The sequence below is a fragment of the Seriola lalandi genome, unplaced genomic scaffold (genome assembly GCF_002814215.2).
Source record: "Seriola lalandi dorsalis isolate HSWRI2012SDOR001 ecotype SW California unplaced genomic scaffold, Sedor1 jcf7180002054951, whole genome shotgun sequence".
Taxonomy (NCBI): Eukaryota; Metazoa; Chordata; class Actinopteri; order Carangiformes; family Carangidae; genus Seriola; species Seriola lalandi.
The window spans coordinates 540,195-557,403 of NW_019525502.1; the positions used below are offsets into that span (position 1 = coordinate 540,195).

General features: G+C 39.0%; 1 protein-coding gene across 1 annotated transcript; it reads right to left on the bottom strand.

Annotated features, from left to right (window-relative positions):
- Positions 1 to 9,445: 9,445 nt before the first annotated feature.
- nicn1 (nicolin 1) lies at positions 9,446 to 16,787 on the bottom strand. The gene is made up of 6 exons (XM_023394641.2): positions 16,641 to 16,787; positions 15,510 to 15,689; positions 13,000 to 13,113; positions 11,632 to 11,700; positions 11,060 to 11,164; positions 9,446 to 10,565 (listed from the first exon to the last, which is right to left on the bottom strand). The coding sequence occupies exons 1-6, from the start codon at positions 16,785 to 16,787 to the stop codon at positions 10,524 to 10,526; spliced, it is 657 nt and encodes a 218-aa protein (XP_023250409.1). The 3' UTR covers positions 9,446 to 10,523.
- Positions 16,788 to 17,209: the final 422 nt, after the last annotated feature.

Below are 17,209 nucleotides of genomic sequence, written 5' to 3' on the forward strand. Positions count from 1 at the left end.
GCTACTTTTGCTTCACTATATTTCAGAGAGAAATATTGTACTTTTTACTCCACCATTATCTGACAGCTTAGTTATTTGTAGATGAATGTTTTGAAATCCCACATATAATATAAAACCCATATATCCTGCCTGCAGTTGGTCCAGAATGCAGCTGCAAAGCGGTTGAGCCCATCAGGCCAGTCTTAGCCTCTCTTCACTGGCTGCCTATTCACTTTAGAATTCAATTTAAGATCCTGCTGATTACTTTAAAGGCTCTTAATGGTCAGGCCCCACCCCCACACCCTAGACCTTACTCACTGGCACTCAGATCCTCGGTCTCTCAGATCTGAAAGCTCGTCCCTCTTGTATGTCCCACGGTCACGGCTAAAACTAAAAGGTGACAGCCTTTTTAGTTGCTCCTCCGTAATGATCGAAAGTGTTGCCTGCAGATATTAGATGTGCTCCCTCCAACTCTATTCCTGAAATTTCCAGGATGCATCTTAATGTTTTCATCTGCTTCATCGTCTGTATGAAAAAAAAAAATCAAAAGACAGACTGCAGCTGTAGCTTGCTGTCCTGATCTTACATAATCCTCAGAGCAAAGAAAGCTTGGGGGATTTTTTTTTGCCTGCAGCTTGCGTACTTATTATCAGGAACCCCGGGATGTTGAGATCAAGCCACACTTGGAGGTGGCTGAACTCTGAGCTGCATGGGGAGACAAAAGGGTAAAAGGTGTTAATGCACGTTGTTTATTGGAGACTGAAAAATGAGCCCATACATCAACTGTGCAGCAGATTACTATGACCCATAGCTACGCCTCACTGTTAGTTCCCCTCTAGTAGCTGTAGTAATTCTAAGTGAGGTGACAAAGAGCAACAAACACAGAGTTAGGTGGTGGTTGAGGTGGATGAAAAGAAAAGCAAAGAAGCAGCACCGTCTCTGAAGAATCATTGATTACGGAGCGAGATCACAGTGAGGAGGAGTCATCTGATGGGGGTTCGTTTTTGCAAGGTTCTGCATGTCGCTGGACTGTTTGCTGCAATAGTGAAGAAGAAGTTATCCCGCGATCACAGCAGGGACAAATACAGACGACCTGACAAGGACTGAGGGAAAGACACAGACTTAAATACACAAGCGAGGCAGGGATGATTGGACACAGGTGACAATCACTATGTAAGGAAACTGGTCAAAGACAGGAAGTAAAATTAACATGTAGTTATAAAGTAAAACAGGAATCCAATAAAAATCTATTAAAATGTTCACAATTACTCACTAATTTCTGTTTCTTTCAGATTTAGTGGCATATTCTTGTGTTATCTGCCTCACATAATTTGTAATTTATTGCAATGGCTACCTGTCATCTCTCTAATTTGTAATATTTCTTATTTTCTTTGAATTAATTACTTCAAATAGATCTTTATCTGTTTCTTTTTTGTCTCGTCTCCGCAGCTTTTACATTCCCTCGGATGATCAGTAAAAAAGTCTTATTTTATTTTTTCCCCTCTTATGTGAGAGAGAGTCTTTTCTTGTTTCAAACCTTCCTCTGGCGCGTGTGTGAAGTGTTTTAGTTTTGACTTTCTAATGTTTCACTCAGGTATTTATCTTGTTTGTCCAAATTAGCTGTTTCTACTTGCTGGAATGAACACACAAGGTGGTCTCTCTCTCTCTCTCTCTATCTCCTTCTCTCCATATCTCTTTGTTTTTCAAACACTGACTTTCACCACTTCTTTGCCTAAACCGTGCTGTTAAGATCCTGCAGCTTGGAATGAATGAGTGAAAATCTCCTCCAACCGCACAGGCAATTTCCCTTCTCCCTTATTGCACTTCAGCACATTGTTCACATCTTGTGTTTATACAAATAACATTAACTTAAACTTAAATTAAATTAGTGTCAGAATCATTTGCAACCATTTGCAGCAACAGTTTGATCGTTACTGCAAATAAATAGAGAAGATGCAAACAGCTTCCTGAACGTCAAGACAACCATATTAATACAACACCTGCTTTTCTTTTTATTTGTGGTTAATAATCCGAATCATTTCATATTCAGTGTCCGACACCTGCATGCTGTGCATATATGACTGGTAATGTGCATCATCCCATCCCGCAGGCCCGATGGGATTTCTGCAGGAACAGTGGCGCGACGAGCGACACACAGACATTATCCTGAGTCACTGAGGTGGATACAGCTGAGCTAAGAAGTTGGGAGGAAATGTGATGCTCATACTTGGGCGACTTTGGCTGAATTTGAACTTTCTCGGGACACGAGCTTCCTGTTTTGGAGCGTATAACCCAAATGTAGCTTGTGTTATTTGTGGGTACTTTGAAGTACTTAAATCAGCTGCTGCAGGAGTGGGGCTACTAATCATGACAAGATGGGTTTTTTTTTTCTGAATCTCACACTGGAAAAGTTTTGTGATTAATAAACATTCTCCTGAATTGATTTTTTATTTTACTTTTTCACACCTTCATCTTCACTTTCGGTGTCAGTTCCTCTGGTGAAGTCCGACCTTCTTTTTCACTGAAATACCTCCAGTGTTATTTCTTAGAAAGTTTAACATTTGTTTTTGTTTTTTTTGCTCCGTGAAGACTTCATTATTCCTTCAGATTGGCTTGCATATTAATCTGGAAGCCATTTGCATTCATCCCTGCTAAAACATAAACAAATAAAGAAACAGCAGCAGCGGGCGAAATATATGAAAATCAAACACCCTCCAAACAAAAACAATTGTTTCTGTTCCAATTATGAGCAGAAACAATTTGCTGCATGTGAATGGCCCTGGAGGAAGACAACATTATTACCTTCATCATTTTAATTGTGTATTACTTTGCCACGGCAGCATGCTGTTCTACACTAAGTGATTGCAAACAAATATTTCAAAGTTATTGTATTATACATCTCACGCAGAGAAACCTCTGTCCATTAAAACATTACACTCATTATTCTTAGAAAATGTCAAACTCGGATACAAATGAATTCTGTCAGTCAAACAATGCCTATCTTTTATACTTTGTAATTTGTAAGCTGACCAGAGTGAGTACATGCATGCAAGTAACTCAACTAATGTTTAAAGGAATAGTTTCATATTTTTCCCTATGAGTTAAAAGATTGAGAACATTTTTATTTCTGTCTGGAAATAAAAGTTCAGTCAGGAGGACTATCTTCACGCCGCTTTCATTCACACTTCTCTCTCACTCTCACTTCTTGTAATCAGCTGACTTCAGGTGTTTTGGTAACCAATCAGATTTCATCACAATCTCAACCAGCCAATCACGTTGTCACAGTCAAACTTTAAAATCTTTTCTCATCTCTTCAAAAAAAAAGAAGAAAAATTTAACTAAATTTCAAGCCAAACAATCTCTCCTAAGTTAAGAGTCACCTGTTTAGCACTTTTCTAAGAGATCAGTCTCCCTGTGAGCTCATCTTGTCTGGAGGTGGATGGAACACCATAAAGTATTCTATTCACAGCGTGAGGTATCTTTTTTTCTTGCTGTCAGGTATTAGAGAAAGGCTGTGACACAGCTGTCACAGGCTCATCTGAATAAATGATTCATGGCGTTGGGGTGAAGGGCGGCGGCGGCGGCGGCACCACTCATCACACGGAAAGTGATGCAATGTTGCAAGGATCAAATCAAGTGTTGAACATGGAGGGCATGGGGAGGAGGAGCGAGTGATGGGTGGAGGCTGAAAGCTTGTGAACGCGTTCAGTCAAAATGATGGGCGGAGGTGAAAGAGGAGTGGGAGTGGGAGTTAATGAGAGAGAAACAAAGTTGTATAACCCAACCAAACACATTTAATATCAGTCTAGTAACATGCATTTGGAGATGTGTTGTCTCCCCCTCGTCTAAATGTCTTTTATATTATTAAAGATTTTCTGAAAGTCACCATCAATAACACACGATACACAGTCTGGAGTGATCCAGGCTGAAGACATTTCCTCAAGCAAAACATGAGACCATCAGAAATTCTGGAGGTTTTATCAGGCTAATGCTTCAAACTCTCTCCAGGTTTCTTCAGTCCAAGTTAATTTAAGATTACTGTAATGTCAGGATGTGAAGGTGGAGCTTAACATTTTAGAAAGAAAAAGTCCTCTCCTGCAGTTTCCAGTGTTCCCCTCTCAGCAAACGTATGTGCACTAAAGATCAGGGACTTTGGCCTTTTTAAGAAAAATGCCAGGAAATGGTGAGACTGCTCTCCCAAGTAAAATGACAGCACCTGCTGTTTCTATGGCTATTGTAGGTTTCCAATGAATGAAGCCTCAGCTTGACGCTCGAATGAGTCTCCATGTCTTAATCCACTTCAAAAAATATGAATCCAATCCAAAAAATCCCCAGGAACACCTGGTAAAGTTGAGCTGTTTACTTCGACACACACAAAACAAAAAAATATTAATAATACAGAACAATTTCCAATTCCAAAGTTATTAAACGTATTAACAAAGAACAAGAGACAGACAATCCACTTTCCACTTGCCTGACTGATCTGACCCTTGCAGGAACATCAAAAGCAATTCATATGCGCAGTAACTAAAAAGCAATGATCATAGTCACCTATTCCCTTATGTTACAAACGCAATTTAAATTACATTTTATATATTATAAATTATCCACAAACCCTTTTACTGACAAGAAATAAAACGATTAACGCATGGTGTTGCATTACTGTTTGAATTGTGAATACCTCAACCTGTAAATAATCATTCAATTTCTTTTACCAGTTGCTGTATATTATTACTATTATTTTACATATGCACTTAAACTAATTAGTCACCGTTAATAAACAACATCTTGGCTCCGTCAACTATTGTCCAGCAGGAGTCGAGGAGGATGTCTGGTGATGCTGATGGGCAGGTTAACACAGTGACCAAGACCATTGTTCACTTCCCTTTTTCTACCAATTCTCCAGTAAACTTTTTACTCAGCTTTGATGCATATGGTGGTGTGTTCTTTATACTGCCAGACTTCCTAAAATTAGATTAAGAAATCACAATATATTGAATCGTAACACCTGTATCACGATTTGTATCATATCTCCAGATATTTGCCAATTCACAGCCCTAGTCTGTTGTGTCCGTCTGTCTCTTTAATTGCCTTTTTTTTTTTTTTTCTTGTACACACATGAACACAGAGCTCCTCCTCCCCTCCTATCTCCTGCATTCACACTGCTCTCGCTCTCTTACAAATGTTTCTCGGCTCCGGAAGGCATCAATATGCAGGGTGCAAGAGGTAGGGCTGGGCATATGAATTTAAATGTCAAGAGCACTTGAGTAGGCAGCTGGCTCGGCAGATTTGTGGTGTACACAGTTTTGTATTTGCTGATTTGTGTTTGTATTTGTGTGTGTGTGTGTGTATGTGTGTGTGTTGTGGGGAGGTGTGCAGACAATCTCCTGTCCGCTCTCAATTTGTTCCTTCAATTTTGTCTCTATTTCCTTCTCTCTCTGACTTCCTTTCACCTCATTTACTTTTCTCAGCCAGGCCTTCCATTTGTAACTCTGCTGTAAGCTGTGGATTGAAGTAAAAGTCAGGGGATAGTTTATTTGTGTAGCCCAGTATCACATTTAATGTCTCAGTGGGGTTTACAGGCCCACAGCAGCAACAGGAGATCAGGAAAAACTCCGCCCCATAAACTGCAGAAGGAAATGAAAAGGAAGAAACCTGTAAAATATAAAAAGAGATCCTACAGGATGTAAAATATGATGGATGGCAAATTAAAAGACAAACCTTAATAAATCAGTGGAAGAAAATGCAGATGCTTCCACTCTGGGGTTGTACAATGATAGTGCCCAGTAAGAATCCATAAGATTTTCATCATATCAAACACAGTTTTTGAGATTATTCAGCGCTGTATTTTTTTCTGTTCTATATCATGGTGTTTGATAAATGTCCTGAAAAGTCAGCCTGCAGTATCTGAGCAGCTGCAGCACATTACTATATGTCATGATTGCACAGGAGTGTGTGAAATTATTACATCACACTATGTCTTCCAAACCAAAGCACTCTGGCCAGAAAGTGGGTTTTAAAAATCAGATACCTATCATCATTGTCATCATAAAAAGTCATTTTGTGTGTCTGGTTTTTTCACCCACAGCCCCATCAGCATGTCAGCATTTTGTTATTTACTGCTATGGGTCAGTACATACAGAAAAGATTAGTTTCACTTTGATCTAGTAGGTCGACAAAGTTTAGGAATGATAGAAAACCTTATCAAACCTCCAGATTCACTTTGAAATCTCCAAAGAAAAATTACATAGTTGCAGCCTGAGCTTGAAATGTGCTAGACAGTCATTTTTCTCTGAGATGATCAACAAAAACAGCAACAATCCACGCATCTAATTTGCTATCGCTGACAGGTCAACAAACACTAAGTGTCCAATATCGCCAGAACTTGTTTCTACCAGCAGATGCAGCGATGACTTTGCATCATTCTTTAATGACAAGATTCAAGGCATCAGATACACTTTCAACTCATGCCAAACAAAAAAACATCATCACCTCGATGGGCATGACACAATTTAATCCCGTCAATGACAAAACACTTGAGGAAATCTCAACTCATCCACCTGTTGCTTTAATATTTTATTCACTAGCTTCTTTAAAACAGTTTAAGAGCAGCTTGATGAAAGAGTCATCGCTAACAACTCTCTCCAACCTGGCATTTTTCCAAAGGCTTTTATATCTGCTGTCATTAAGCCTCTCCTGAAGAAGAACAGTCTTGATGCCAATGAACTGAATTACTATCGGTCTGCTTCGATAACTTTCAATCAGGATTTCGGCTCCATTATAGCTCTTAGACTGCACTCATAAAGGTGCTAAATGACATTTGCCTGAATAATGACTCAGGCAGAGTCTCTTTTTTAGTATTCTTGAATCTTATAGTGCCGCTTTTGACACACTGGACTGTTTTATTGCAAAGAGTGGAAAACTTTGTGGGACTCTGTCCTTAAAGTGGTTCATGTCATGTCTCCATGATAGAAAGTATTTTGCCTCCATTGGTCCGAGCAGATGAACATGACCTGGGGGTTCCACAAGGATCCATATTGGGACCCCTGTTGTTTAATCTCTATGTGCTTCCTTTAGGCCTAATTGTACAAAATAATAAAGTAGGTCACCATAACTATGCAGATGACATGCAAACCTACATTTCACTGCACATAGGAGGACTATGGTCCTGTTTGATCTTTGTGTAACAGCATTGAAGAAGTTGATTGATGAAGCCAAATTTTCTCTAACTAGAGATAAGACCAAGACAATTGTCATTGGAGCACTCATATAACTAAGAGTCAAGCCAGAAATCTTGGTTATCTTTAAATTTCAATAGTCACACTTCATCTGCGTACTACCATCTAAATAATATTGCAAAAGTCAGAGGAGTAATGTCCAAGCAAAACCTCGAAAAATTTACCCACGCCTTTATTTCCAGTAGATAGGATTATTGGATTAAGTTTAAATTGCATTAGTTAACTTTCAAGATTTGGATCCCCTGTGTTGCTTGCCTGTACTTTTGTACTTTTTAAATGTTAATTTTTACCTTTGCTGTATTTTATTACCCTACAAAGCACATTGAATTGCCCTGGTGTATGAAATGTGCTATACAAATTAAGTTGCCTCACTTTGCCGATTAAAAGCAGCCTAAAGGAAGCATATAAAGCCTTTCTTACTCTGATTAGCTAGAGAGGACCCACAGCCTACCCCCTGCAAACACACACAGACACAACACACACACACAGTCCAATTCAGGTTGAACACTCCATTCATCATGGGTCCTTCTGTGAGGAAAATCTGCAGCCATTAACCTCTTTTCCTCATCAGGACCGAATAGGCCTCTGAGGGACAGCAACAGTTCAGTCTCCTCAGAAGGAGAGCAGAAGCTAAAGCCGAAAACCAAACACACTGCTTTATATACAGTCTGAGACCCACTGTGCTTTATGCTCCTTCTGGTTCATATTCAAATCACACACCCTCACATCATCTGACTAAAAGTGTTTTCTTTTAGCTCAATTTGGTTTTATAGCTTCTGTGCAAACCACAGCACACTTAACTTGTGAACAAAGTGGCATACAGAGACAGCCTGTATGTTAGCTGTAGCAAACAAATAAATACATTTGCAGCTTGTGTATATTTCAGATGAGATGTCAAACATATTATCTAAGCATCAGAAAGTCACTTAAGTACACTTTTGAGGTACTTGTGTGATTCCATGATGCTTTTCCTTGTATTAGAGGGGGAAACATACGATCAGTATCTAAAACCTGATTCATAATGATAGATTCAACTAACCAGAAAGTATAAATGATAATCACTAATCAATATAATTAATTATCAATATAATAAAAACTATGATTTCATTTTTTTTCTTAATGTGAAGTCCTTTTCTGTTGATGAAAGGTACAAGCTAATAGATCAGTAGTCATGATCCAATGATAGGAAATTAAAACACTGTAACATCACAAGTACTTTTTCTTATTTATATCTAGTTGGTAAAACCTCTTTTTGTTTGAGTATAATTTTGAATGCAGGACTTTTAATAGTTTTACTTCAGTAAATGATCGATTGTTTCACTGCTGCAAATAAGATGCAAATAAGATTCAACAGTTATTGCATGTGAATGAAATGGCTGAATGAATAATAAACAATCCAAGTCCCTCATCAGGTCTAGGAACTGAACCACAGGGAATCACCTCAACTGCTGTTTCCAGTGCAGTCAGACCAAAGAATCCCACACACACTCCACCTGTGACGATATTCATGAACATCCTGGTTGACAGACTTGGTGGTAAGCGATAAGGATCTAGTAATGAAGACAAGCAGAGTGCAAATCAGGGATTATCTGTCTGCTGAGACTGATGCTCTATTCAACCTGAAACCTGGGACAAAATCACTTCTATTGCTTCAAATCGGACCAACTTTAACATTACTGCCAGGCCCATTTATTACCCTGAATCAAGAAAGACACGTTCAGTGTTGCAACTACTAATATTCTGAGTAACATACTGATATAAAGCTACAGTTAGAGTTACAGAGTGGCAGAATCTATAGTACATTTGAGATTGTACAGAATGTTTATCCTTAATATAAATTATAAATAAACTATACAGCATGTGGGGTCCTATCAAAACTGCAAGGTGCTTGTACATATGTACTGTAACTGTCAGTTGTCAGATGTCAGAGTGTTTACAACATGGGCAAAGACAAGGCTGTTCTCTGCAAAGTAAAACAATGGGAAGCAGAAGAAAAACTACTTGTCCTCTTTCCTTCAGTCAGCATTGTGGAGGGAACCTCTTGAGAATCTACAATACTGTTCTGTACTTAAAATAAAATTAGAACACCGGCTGACTTTAGGACACACCATTGGGATTTTCTATTATTTTTTATTTTTCAGCAGCAGCTGCTGAACAGAGTCTGGAACCATATTCCCTGAAGAATGCCAGAAGTTAATATTGTTTGATAACTGCTCAGCAAAGACAAGAACATTAGTTGTTTTCTATTGACATGTGGCGACAGGAGCTGCAAATAACACAACATATAGGCTTGTAAAACATTTTCAGAAAGTAGACTTCTGTCAAGTTCCATCAGCTTTCTCACACATACACATACATTTTTACTTCAACACTTGTGAGGACCCTCACTGACATAATTCGCATCTGAGCTTCTAACCTGTGTCTTAACTATCACAGCTATACAGCATAGCCCTCGCTTATCCATACCTCAAAAATCAAACATTTAACAACAAAAGTCCTTCAAAGACCTGAAGACAGACCAGATTCTTCTCATTTTCCTAAAGTGTCCTCTCAAGGTCTTGGTCCTCACAAAGATAGATGTTAACAGAACCTCTTAGATAATCCACTGCTGCCACCAAGTGTTTCATACTGTGCAGCATTACAGAAACTGGTGCAGTACTTTTTCCCTTGTCCCTTATACCATTAAACATTTACAGCCTTGTATGGTGTGGAGTACTGTTTTCACAATGAATGGGACTCATTAAAACCTCCTGCAGCCCGCCATCCCGCACCTCAACACAGGTCAACCAATTACAGGGAAAAGTCATCCAGTAGTTTTATCAGGATACAGTAGAACGCTAAATATTGATATTACACAATTTACAGTGTTACAGTGCCACACTGCAGGATTTGAGCAGTAAGGTTATTACATATCTTAATAAATAATTGCGTCAGTAAAAATGTAATGTACTGTACTTCCTCCTCAAAATGATGGAAAAAGAAAAAAATATATGTATACCGTATGCCCTTAAGTGTATAGCAATGATTGAGTAGTTTTATGACCAGAACATTAAAAAAAAGTATGTCGAAATAAATGAAATCAAAATACCTCTCTCATTCGTCAGTGTTCAAGTAAGAAAAAAAGCAGCAGACGTCTGTTATTCACTGTCACATCATGCCCAGCCATTCCTGCATCATATACCTATATACAACCTTTTCTTTGTTCTTCTCTGAAGCTGTTGTTAATGGTTCAAAAACAGACAGTGTCTTCATTATTGTTCCTCTATAAAGTGGGCTTCATGTGCATGCAAGAGCACAATGGCCATGTTACGTCAGGGAGAGCAAGTTGATATCGTAGCATCCATCCACCTGTGGAGAGAAACGATAAGTAATTCATTTTTTTCACACAAGGATTTTCAGCTATTCTGGCTGATTACACATGGGCATGTAAAGACCATGCTAAATCCATATCTTTCAATTGTGTAAACAAGTCAGGCACCGATAGTGAAAAGCAATGATTACATCCACACAGCTATGAAGGCTGTTGTAAACTGACTGAATAAAATGATGCTTCTTAAGGAGGATGATGTTGGTTTGTTTACATAACTACTTTTGAAAAAAAAGAAAAATAAAGGCACTGATGAAGGATCAAGTATAAGAAGCTGAGAGCACTCAACAACAATGATTGAATTGTAAATTCTAAACAGGTAATGGGCATCGCTCAATACTCAATAAGTAACTTATTACTTTGATTGACACAATAAAGACCAAGCTAACTGCACATAGCCACCGCTAAGGTAGCTTTCTGTGTTACCTGTGAATAATGCTTAAACACATTGACGATCTGTGTGTTTCAGACTCACATCAAATCGTCCAATGGAGGCTGTAGTCTGGTTGGTCTGCATCACCTCAGTCAGAGCCCACATTTGCTGGATACTGGATGATACAGTCTGGGGGTCTGGGAGGCCCTGGGAGACACACAGGGAAACAGATGTCAGTCAGAAGAAGCCACAGTAATGTAAAGTGTCAAAATTGCTTTGTTTAATTTCATTAAACTGTTTTTTTATTCATTCTGTAATAACCTTCAAAAGGTTTTCATGGGCTAAAAACAACGTTTACACTGTTGAGACTGTTGTTTTTTTTCACCTGAGAAGTAGGGTAATTAAATTCAATAATATCATTGGTAACAATCATCAATAATCATTATTTCATTAGAGAGGTTTATCAAAAAATTTAGATCACCAGATTTCACTGGATATACTGTAGATTCTGCACACACACACACACTTCTGGTGGGGAACTAATCATTCATTTATATTGAGAATAAAAGCTTAAAACAAAGTGTAGGACATGACCTCAGTGTCTTTAATGGTCGCCATGGGCCTGTCTCTCACACACACAAACACACACACACACACACACACAAAATGTGTACCTCCAGGTCAGGGTGTTGGTCAACCAGCGTCAGGTCAGACAGCCAATCAGAAACTTCCTTCTCTGGGTCCTGGAGGGAGGAACAGCAATGTAAACAGTACAGTTGAGTCTAACCTTGCAATCAGTGTAGAATAATTTAATTACCTTGATTTTAAATTCTTGTTTGTTAAACCCAGTGTGTGTGGGATTTAGTCTTTCCTTTGGCCCCATCTGGTGGTGCTGTCAAGAATAGCAATATAGTAGACAGCTACATATGTCACTAGATCCCAGTGATCATCCCTCCCTCAGGTTCAAAACTGAAAGATGCTATAATCACATTGAAAAGTACTAACTTTAAGCTTCACATCGCTCAGTTACAAATGAAACACATACAGACTTACAAACTTGTTCATGTGTCATCCAGCAAAATTAGCAAATAAAAAAATGTCAGTTCCTGTCGAGAGTCACATGATCACACCAGTAAGCATGGAGGATAACTCAAGCACTCCTGCCTGGAAAGGAACCGCCCTCCTCAGGTGCAACCACTTAAGAGAGAGATTACATATACTTCCTCCTTCCTTTGTTCTGTCTTTATTTGACCTCAGCCATAGTACGTGCAAATGGATCACACACATACAAATGGAAAGAAATTAAAAGAAATTGGAAAGAGCTTGGAATCCTGCCTCATTTATGGGTCTCCCTCAAACACACTCAGGCTGCCCTGTTGCCATCAGATTTGAATCTAACAGAGCTCGTGAGTCACTTTTTCCTCTTTTAATATATTAAGACCACACTTTTAAAGCAGCTATAATCAACATGTTTATATCAACAATAGATCACATGACGATCAGTGTGTGAAAAGTGTCGCTCGTAGTGACAGAGAGAATTACTTCCTGACTCGGCAGTTCCCCTCAGTTCATTTTTGGGTAAGGATCATTTTGTGAAGGCAACACATGGCTACAAACATTCAGAATTATTTGACTGATAATGTCATTAGTGTGCAATGTTTACAAAGGTGACAGGAAAATGTCTCGACTTTACTGGCGTTTTGGGTGTGTGTAACAGCCAACAGACAAACTATAGTCTCCTTAATTGGTGAGAAGGATGCAGACACTAAATTGGCAAAAAATAAAATAAAAGCCAGAAGCATAATTACACTACAAATCAAGCAAGTCTGTGTAATATTATCCGAATGCTCTGTACATAAAAGCTCAGGGAGCAGTTACCTCCCTGAATAACTACCTCCCCTCTCAGTGGCATTTAGACCTCATTAAGTACTTTAATTCTATCTTTGCTGTCTCATTGAGTTTGTGAATAATGTTTGTTTTCTTTTATTGTCAAAAGATCTGAACACATTCTTGTCTAAAGGAAACAAAAAAACAAAACTAACCGGCTCCATGTGAGGGTATATTTTGATGTCTTCGAGGCTGAAGGTTAGCCAGGCAGAGGACGGCTGTCTCAGGATCAGTCGTACAGACACCACATGATCTGGCTCCACCTGCATCTACACAAACAACAATAAAGAATAACATTAACGATATTAAACACAACATGGTTTTTCAGTATTTGTTGGACAGGGAAATTACAGTATAGAAAACAATTAAAACATTAAGCAATTGCAACTTTCTGTCCATTTAACACAGTTTTATTTGTTTTTAGCCAAAGAATAATGAAGCCAGTTAATCTGAAAAACAGAAAGATTTGACAAATTTAATTATAATATTGAAAGGTCCATTTTTAAAAAGTCAGTTCACCCTTCATTAGTGAGATTCTTTTATATTTTTAATATTTAATATGTCCATCCTCCTGGGTAGGGATGATACCTGTCTCGCACAGATCTGTGGAGAGATGTTCTGATTCTTTTCATCTGCTCTTTGCTGGAGGGCTTTTGTTGCTCAACCTTCTGCTTTAAAATACACCAATGGTTTTATACAGGATTCAAGTCAGGAGACAAACTTGGCCAAGTCATAGTTTGTTCTTTGGCAAAGCTTAATTTGCAGTTTTGTGAGCAGTGGCTTCTCTTCTTGGACTGAAGAGTGTGTCCTTCATGCTGCCTGATCATTCACTGACACACCAGTTCTCACAGATAATCCTTATCCCAACTCAGAAGCACTTACCTGTCTGTTTTTCATAAATAGCAACTGCTCCTTCTGTTATTGATAGTATGGCTCTTCCTGTTCCTCCTAACCACTGCTGCAGCTGTGTTTCAGCTCATGCTCAGTGTGCTGCTGATGCTGTTGTACCATCTCACAATCTGGTTTCTTGCTCAGGTCAGTTCCTCACCATGTGGAGCCATGTTGCATTGGACACAACCCAGGTCAGAACTGAGGAAACTGTGGGGTTTGTTTATAAACTTGTCAATTTGGAAATCAGACCTGTTCTGATCACTTTTGTTGCACTGATGTTGTACTTTGGGGCTGAAATCCTAAAAAATTCAGAACTGAATGAAACAGACTTTAAAGAGTTGAAACAGCAAAGCAGTTGCTGCCTTCTCCTACGCTTCTGTTGTTTCCAATGTAAACATGACGACAGCTGTGCAGCAAAGGTCAATGGCAGCGGCACAGAGAGAGAGGGCAGTTGCAACCTCTGAATGTACACAGCTATTTTTCTACTGCTGCTAACTGTTTTCATTTAGTTTCTGTGACCGTGGCAACTGTAAAAACAACAGAGGAAAACGATACAGGAGCTGATTTACTGGTGTGTAAGTTCCCTGAATTAGTTGGCGGAGATCACACAGGTCAAGAGAAACGGTATTGGACCGGCAGCTTCAAAGTTTGTTTATGATATTAGTTACTGAAATGTGCAATATTAATATTAATGTGTACTGAGATTAGGTGGGTAGCAGCAGCCTGTTGTGTAAGGTGCAGGTCATTGGTGGGAGTCTCTGGCGCCCAATCAAAATATGATGAAATTCAACATTACTGTCCAGCATTCACAGCAGTTACAAAATTTCCAAGCAAAGTTTGTGATTTAACAGCCACTGTGACAAGTGGATAGGTGAGGGGAGACAGTCTCCCAGAGGTACATTCTTCAGAGAGACAACTATTGTGCTTTGTGTGATAATGGTTACTGTGGTAAAAGTATGCATTCAACATCCCTTCAGGCTAAATATGACAAACAATCCCCCATAAAAAGTGAATAAACATCATTTACACCACCACAATCACTCTTTAAACTGTGTCAGGCTCGGAGCACCATCTGAGGTAAACAAAATTTGAATCAGCATTCACCATCTGGCTCTATTTGCATAGAGAACAAACAAGAAATAAATATAGGAAATGGAAAATATTTCAGTTTGTATTGTCTCCATATATCAACATTACAATGCTTATTGTGCCTTTCCTGAATAGTTGGCTGGCTCGCCTCCAACACCAGCTGAGAGACAAAATAAACTGCACTTAGAACTGGCAGGCTGTGTTAGCTTTGTGCCCAATGGGATATGCTGTTCAGCTGCAGCCACGTAGAATAGTGGGCTGTCACTTGATGTTCACTAGGATATAAGAAAGATTTATCTAAGTAGCATTATTAAAGGGCCCCCAGCATTGTTTCCGCATCGTAAGGTTTTTGGCTGCGGGGGGGGCACCAAAACAACAACAATTTCTCATCATCTTCACATTTTGCTGCTATTAGGATGTTTACAAGTGGCGCTCATAATGTGCATAGGAGTAAACAAGGGTAGTGCCAAGGTATATCAGTTTAATAGTTAATCGCAGCTTTCTCTACTATTCAAACTATCAATCTCACAGTCAGGAGCCCACTACTCTAACATCACCTGCTTCCCTTGTTAATTGACAACAAGACTCCTCAGCACTGGCAAGCCTACAGTGGTGTCGCCATATGCGGCTCCATGCTAATATTGTATCTATCAGCACAACAAGCACATATATGCTCCAGCCCCACCTGTGCCCTGTGAATGGAGTAGTAGTCTTGGGAGCCCCCCTCAGTGTGGGGGTTGTCCATCAGGGGCAGGTCTCTCAGAGCAGTGCACCACTTAGCAGGGGCCTCCTGCCCGGGGCTCCTCCTCAACAAACGCACAGTCACATAGGCCGTGTAGTAGTTCTTAAAGATGATTTCCTCAATCTGAAAGACAGACAGTGACAGTGGATTACAAATAATATACAAGCACCATTGTATTATCTGATGAGATGATCTGATCTAGATGAGCAGGCAGGTAAATTGCTTTTTAGCCTTGGACCCAACTTTTAAAAAATAAATAAATAAAAAGAGGTTCCCTGGTGACCTGCTGGATGAAATGGAACTTAAAAATATCATCTTGCACAATAAATCTGGCTCAGTAAACCATAGTGGTGCCCAGAGGAAACATGCCTCCAGTCCACACTGCGTCTTAACCTATTGTTTAAGAAACACTGAGTCTGCCAAATCACAGTATTAGCATTAGAAGCTAAAGACAGTACCATCAAAAAGCCTGCTAGAGATAATGCCTTTATGCATAAACTTGCTCCAGGCAGATGCCTTTGAAGATTGAGGCTTTGAGCTAATGAGGAGTCACTCTGCATTAAAAATGATTTTTAATTAGGATTAAATGCTAAAAAGTAGGTCAATGCCTAAAATGTTTGAAGTGTCTCTCGAGACCGGAATAAAGTGTTTTATTTAAAGAAAGTGATTTGTATATATGTGTGCATTTTTTTCTGCTTTATTAGACAATACCAATAGAAGACACCACAAACACAGATGTAAACAAAGAAAAAGTTCAAGGAAAATGGTACTTTGTGTATTCTCCTACAATGGTATATTTTCTTCTCGTAATACAGTAGTTATAAGTTCTAAGGTCAATGTATGGTCAGCACACAAACCAGAGCTTTAAGAGAATAGGAAACATGTTAGCCTGCAGTTCTATGAGACGTTTGTGATAATACAGATGTTTGTTCAAATTAAAGGTTTTAGAAACTTCAGACAAAGAGGTGAAAACGTAGACGATAATAAAACATGATAGCAATTATTTTCAGTGTGGATACCAGATACTGTGCATTACCAGTAGTCAACAGCTTTCTGTGGTAAGCGGTAACTTACATTGGCAGGCTTTCCGAAGGGGAGGGTGACATCAACAACACAAATACCAGAGTGAGATGTGTCCACTTTGGTGTCTCCAATCTGCAGGTACACTGGAGGTTTGACTGTGCAGGTCACAGCCTTGATGTCATCAGTGCTTTCACTCATCTTCTGGAAACAAATAAAGAATTTCACACTTAATTTAAAGTACACACATTTAGACCATGGTTGGTTCTCACCATGGCTTACTACTTTGTGTATTTTTGGTCAGGGCCTGTTTTTCATGGTCTGGGCAAAGCCCCCTTAGTTTCAGATTAAGTAAATCTTTAAGGTTTTTTTTTTTTCACATTCATCTGTTAAAGGGAAAATTTATCTGAGCTCACCTTAGATCTCAGTTTAACACCTGGATGTACCTACATGACATTGTGGTTCAATATGAAACTCATACAGTGTGATGTGGAAACCTGATTCTTGTATACAGCTGTTCAACTTTTGAATGATTATTTACATGCTCATAAATACTGGACTCTTCACGAAGTAAAAATCATTTTAGTGACAGTAGTTATTGTAATGTTATTGTACTATTTGTG

Excerpts from the sequence above, each read along its gene's own strand:
- nicn1 (XM_023394641.2), bottom strand. The coding sequence starts at position 16,787 with ATGAGTGAAAGCACTGATGACATCAAGGCTGTGACCTGCACAGTCAAA. Across the intron at positions 13,114-15,509 it reads ACTCCATTCACAGGGCACAG|ATGCAGGTGGAGCCAGATCA; the intron begins GTGGGGCTGGAG and ends TTGTTTGTGTAG. Across the intron at positions 11,701-12,999 it reads TATACCCTCACATGGAGCCG|GACCCAGAGAAGGAAGTTTC; the intron begins GTTAGTTTTGTT and ends TCCTCCCTCCAG.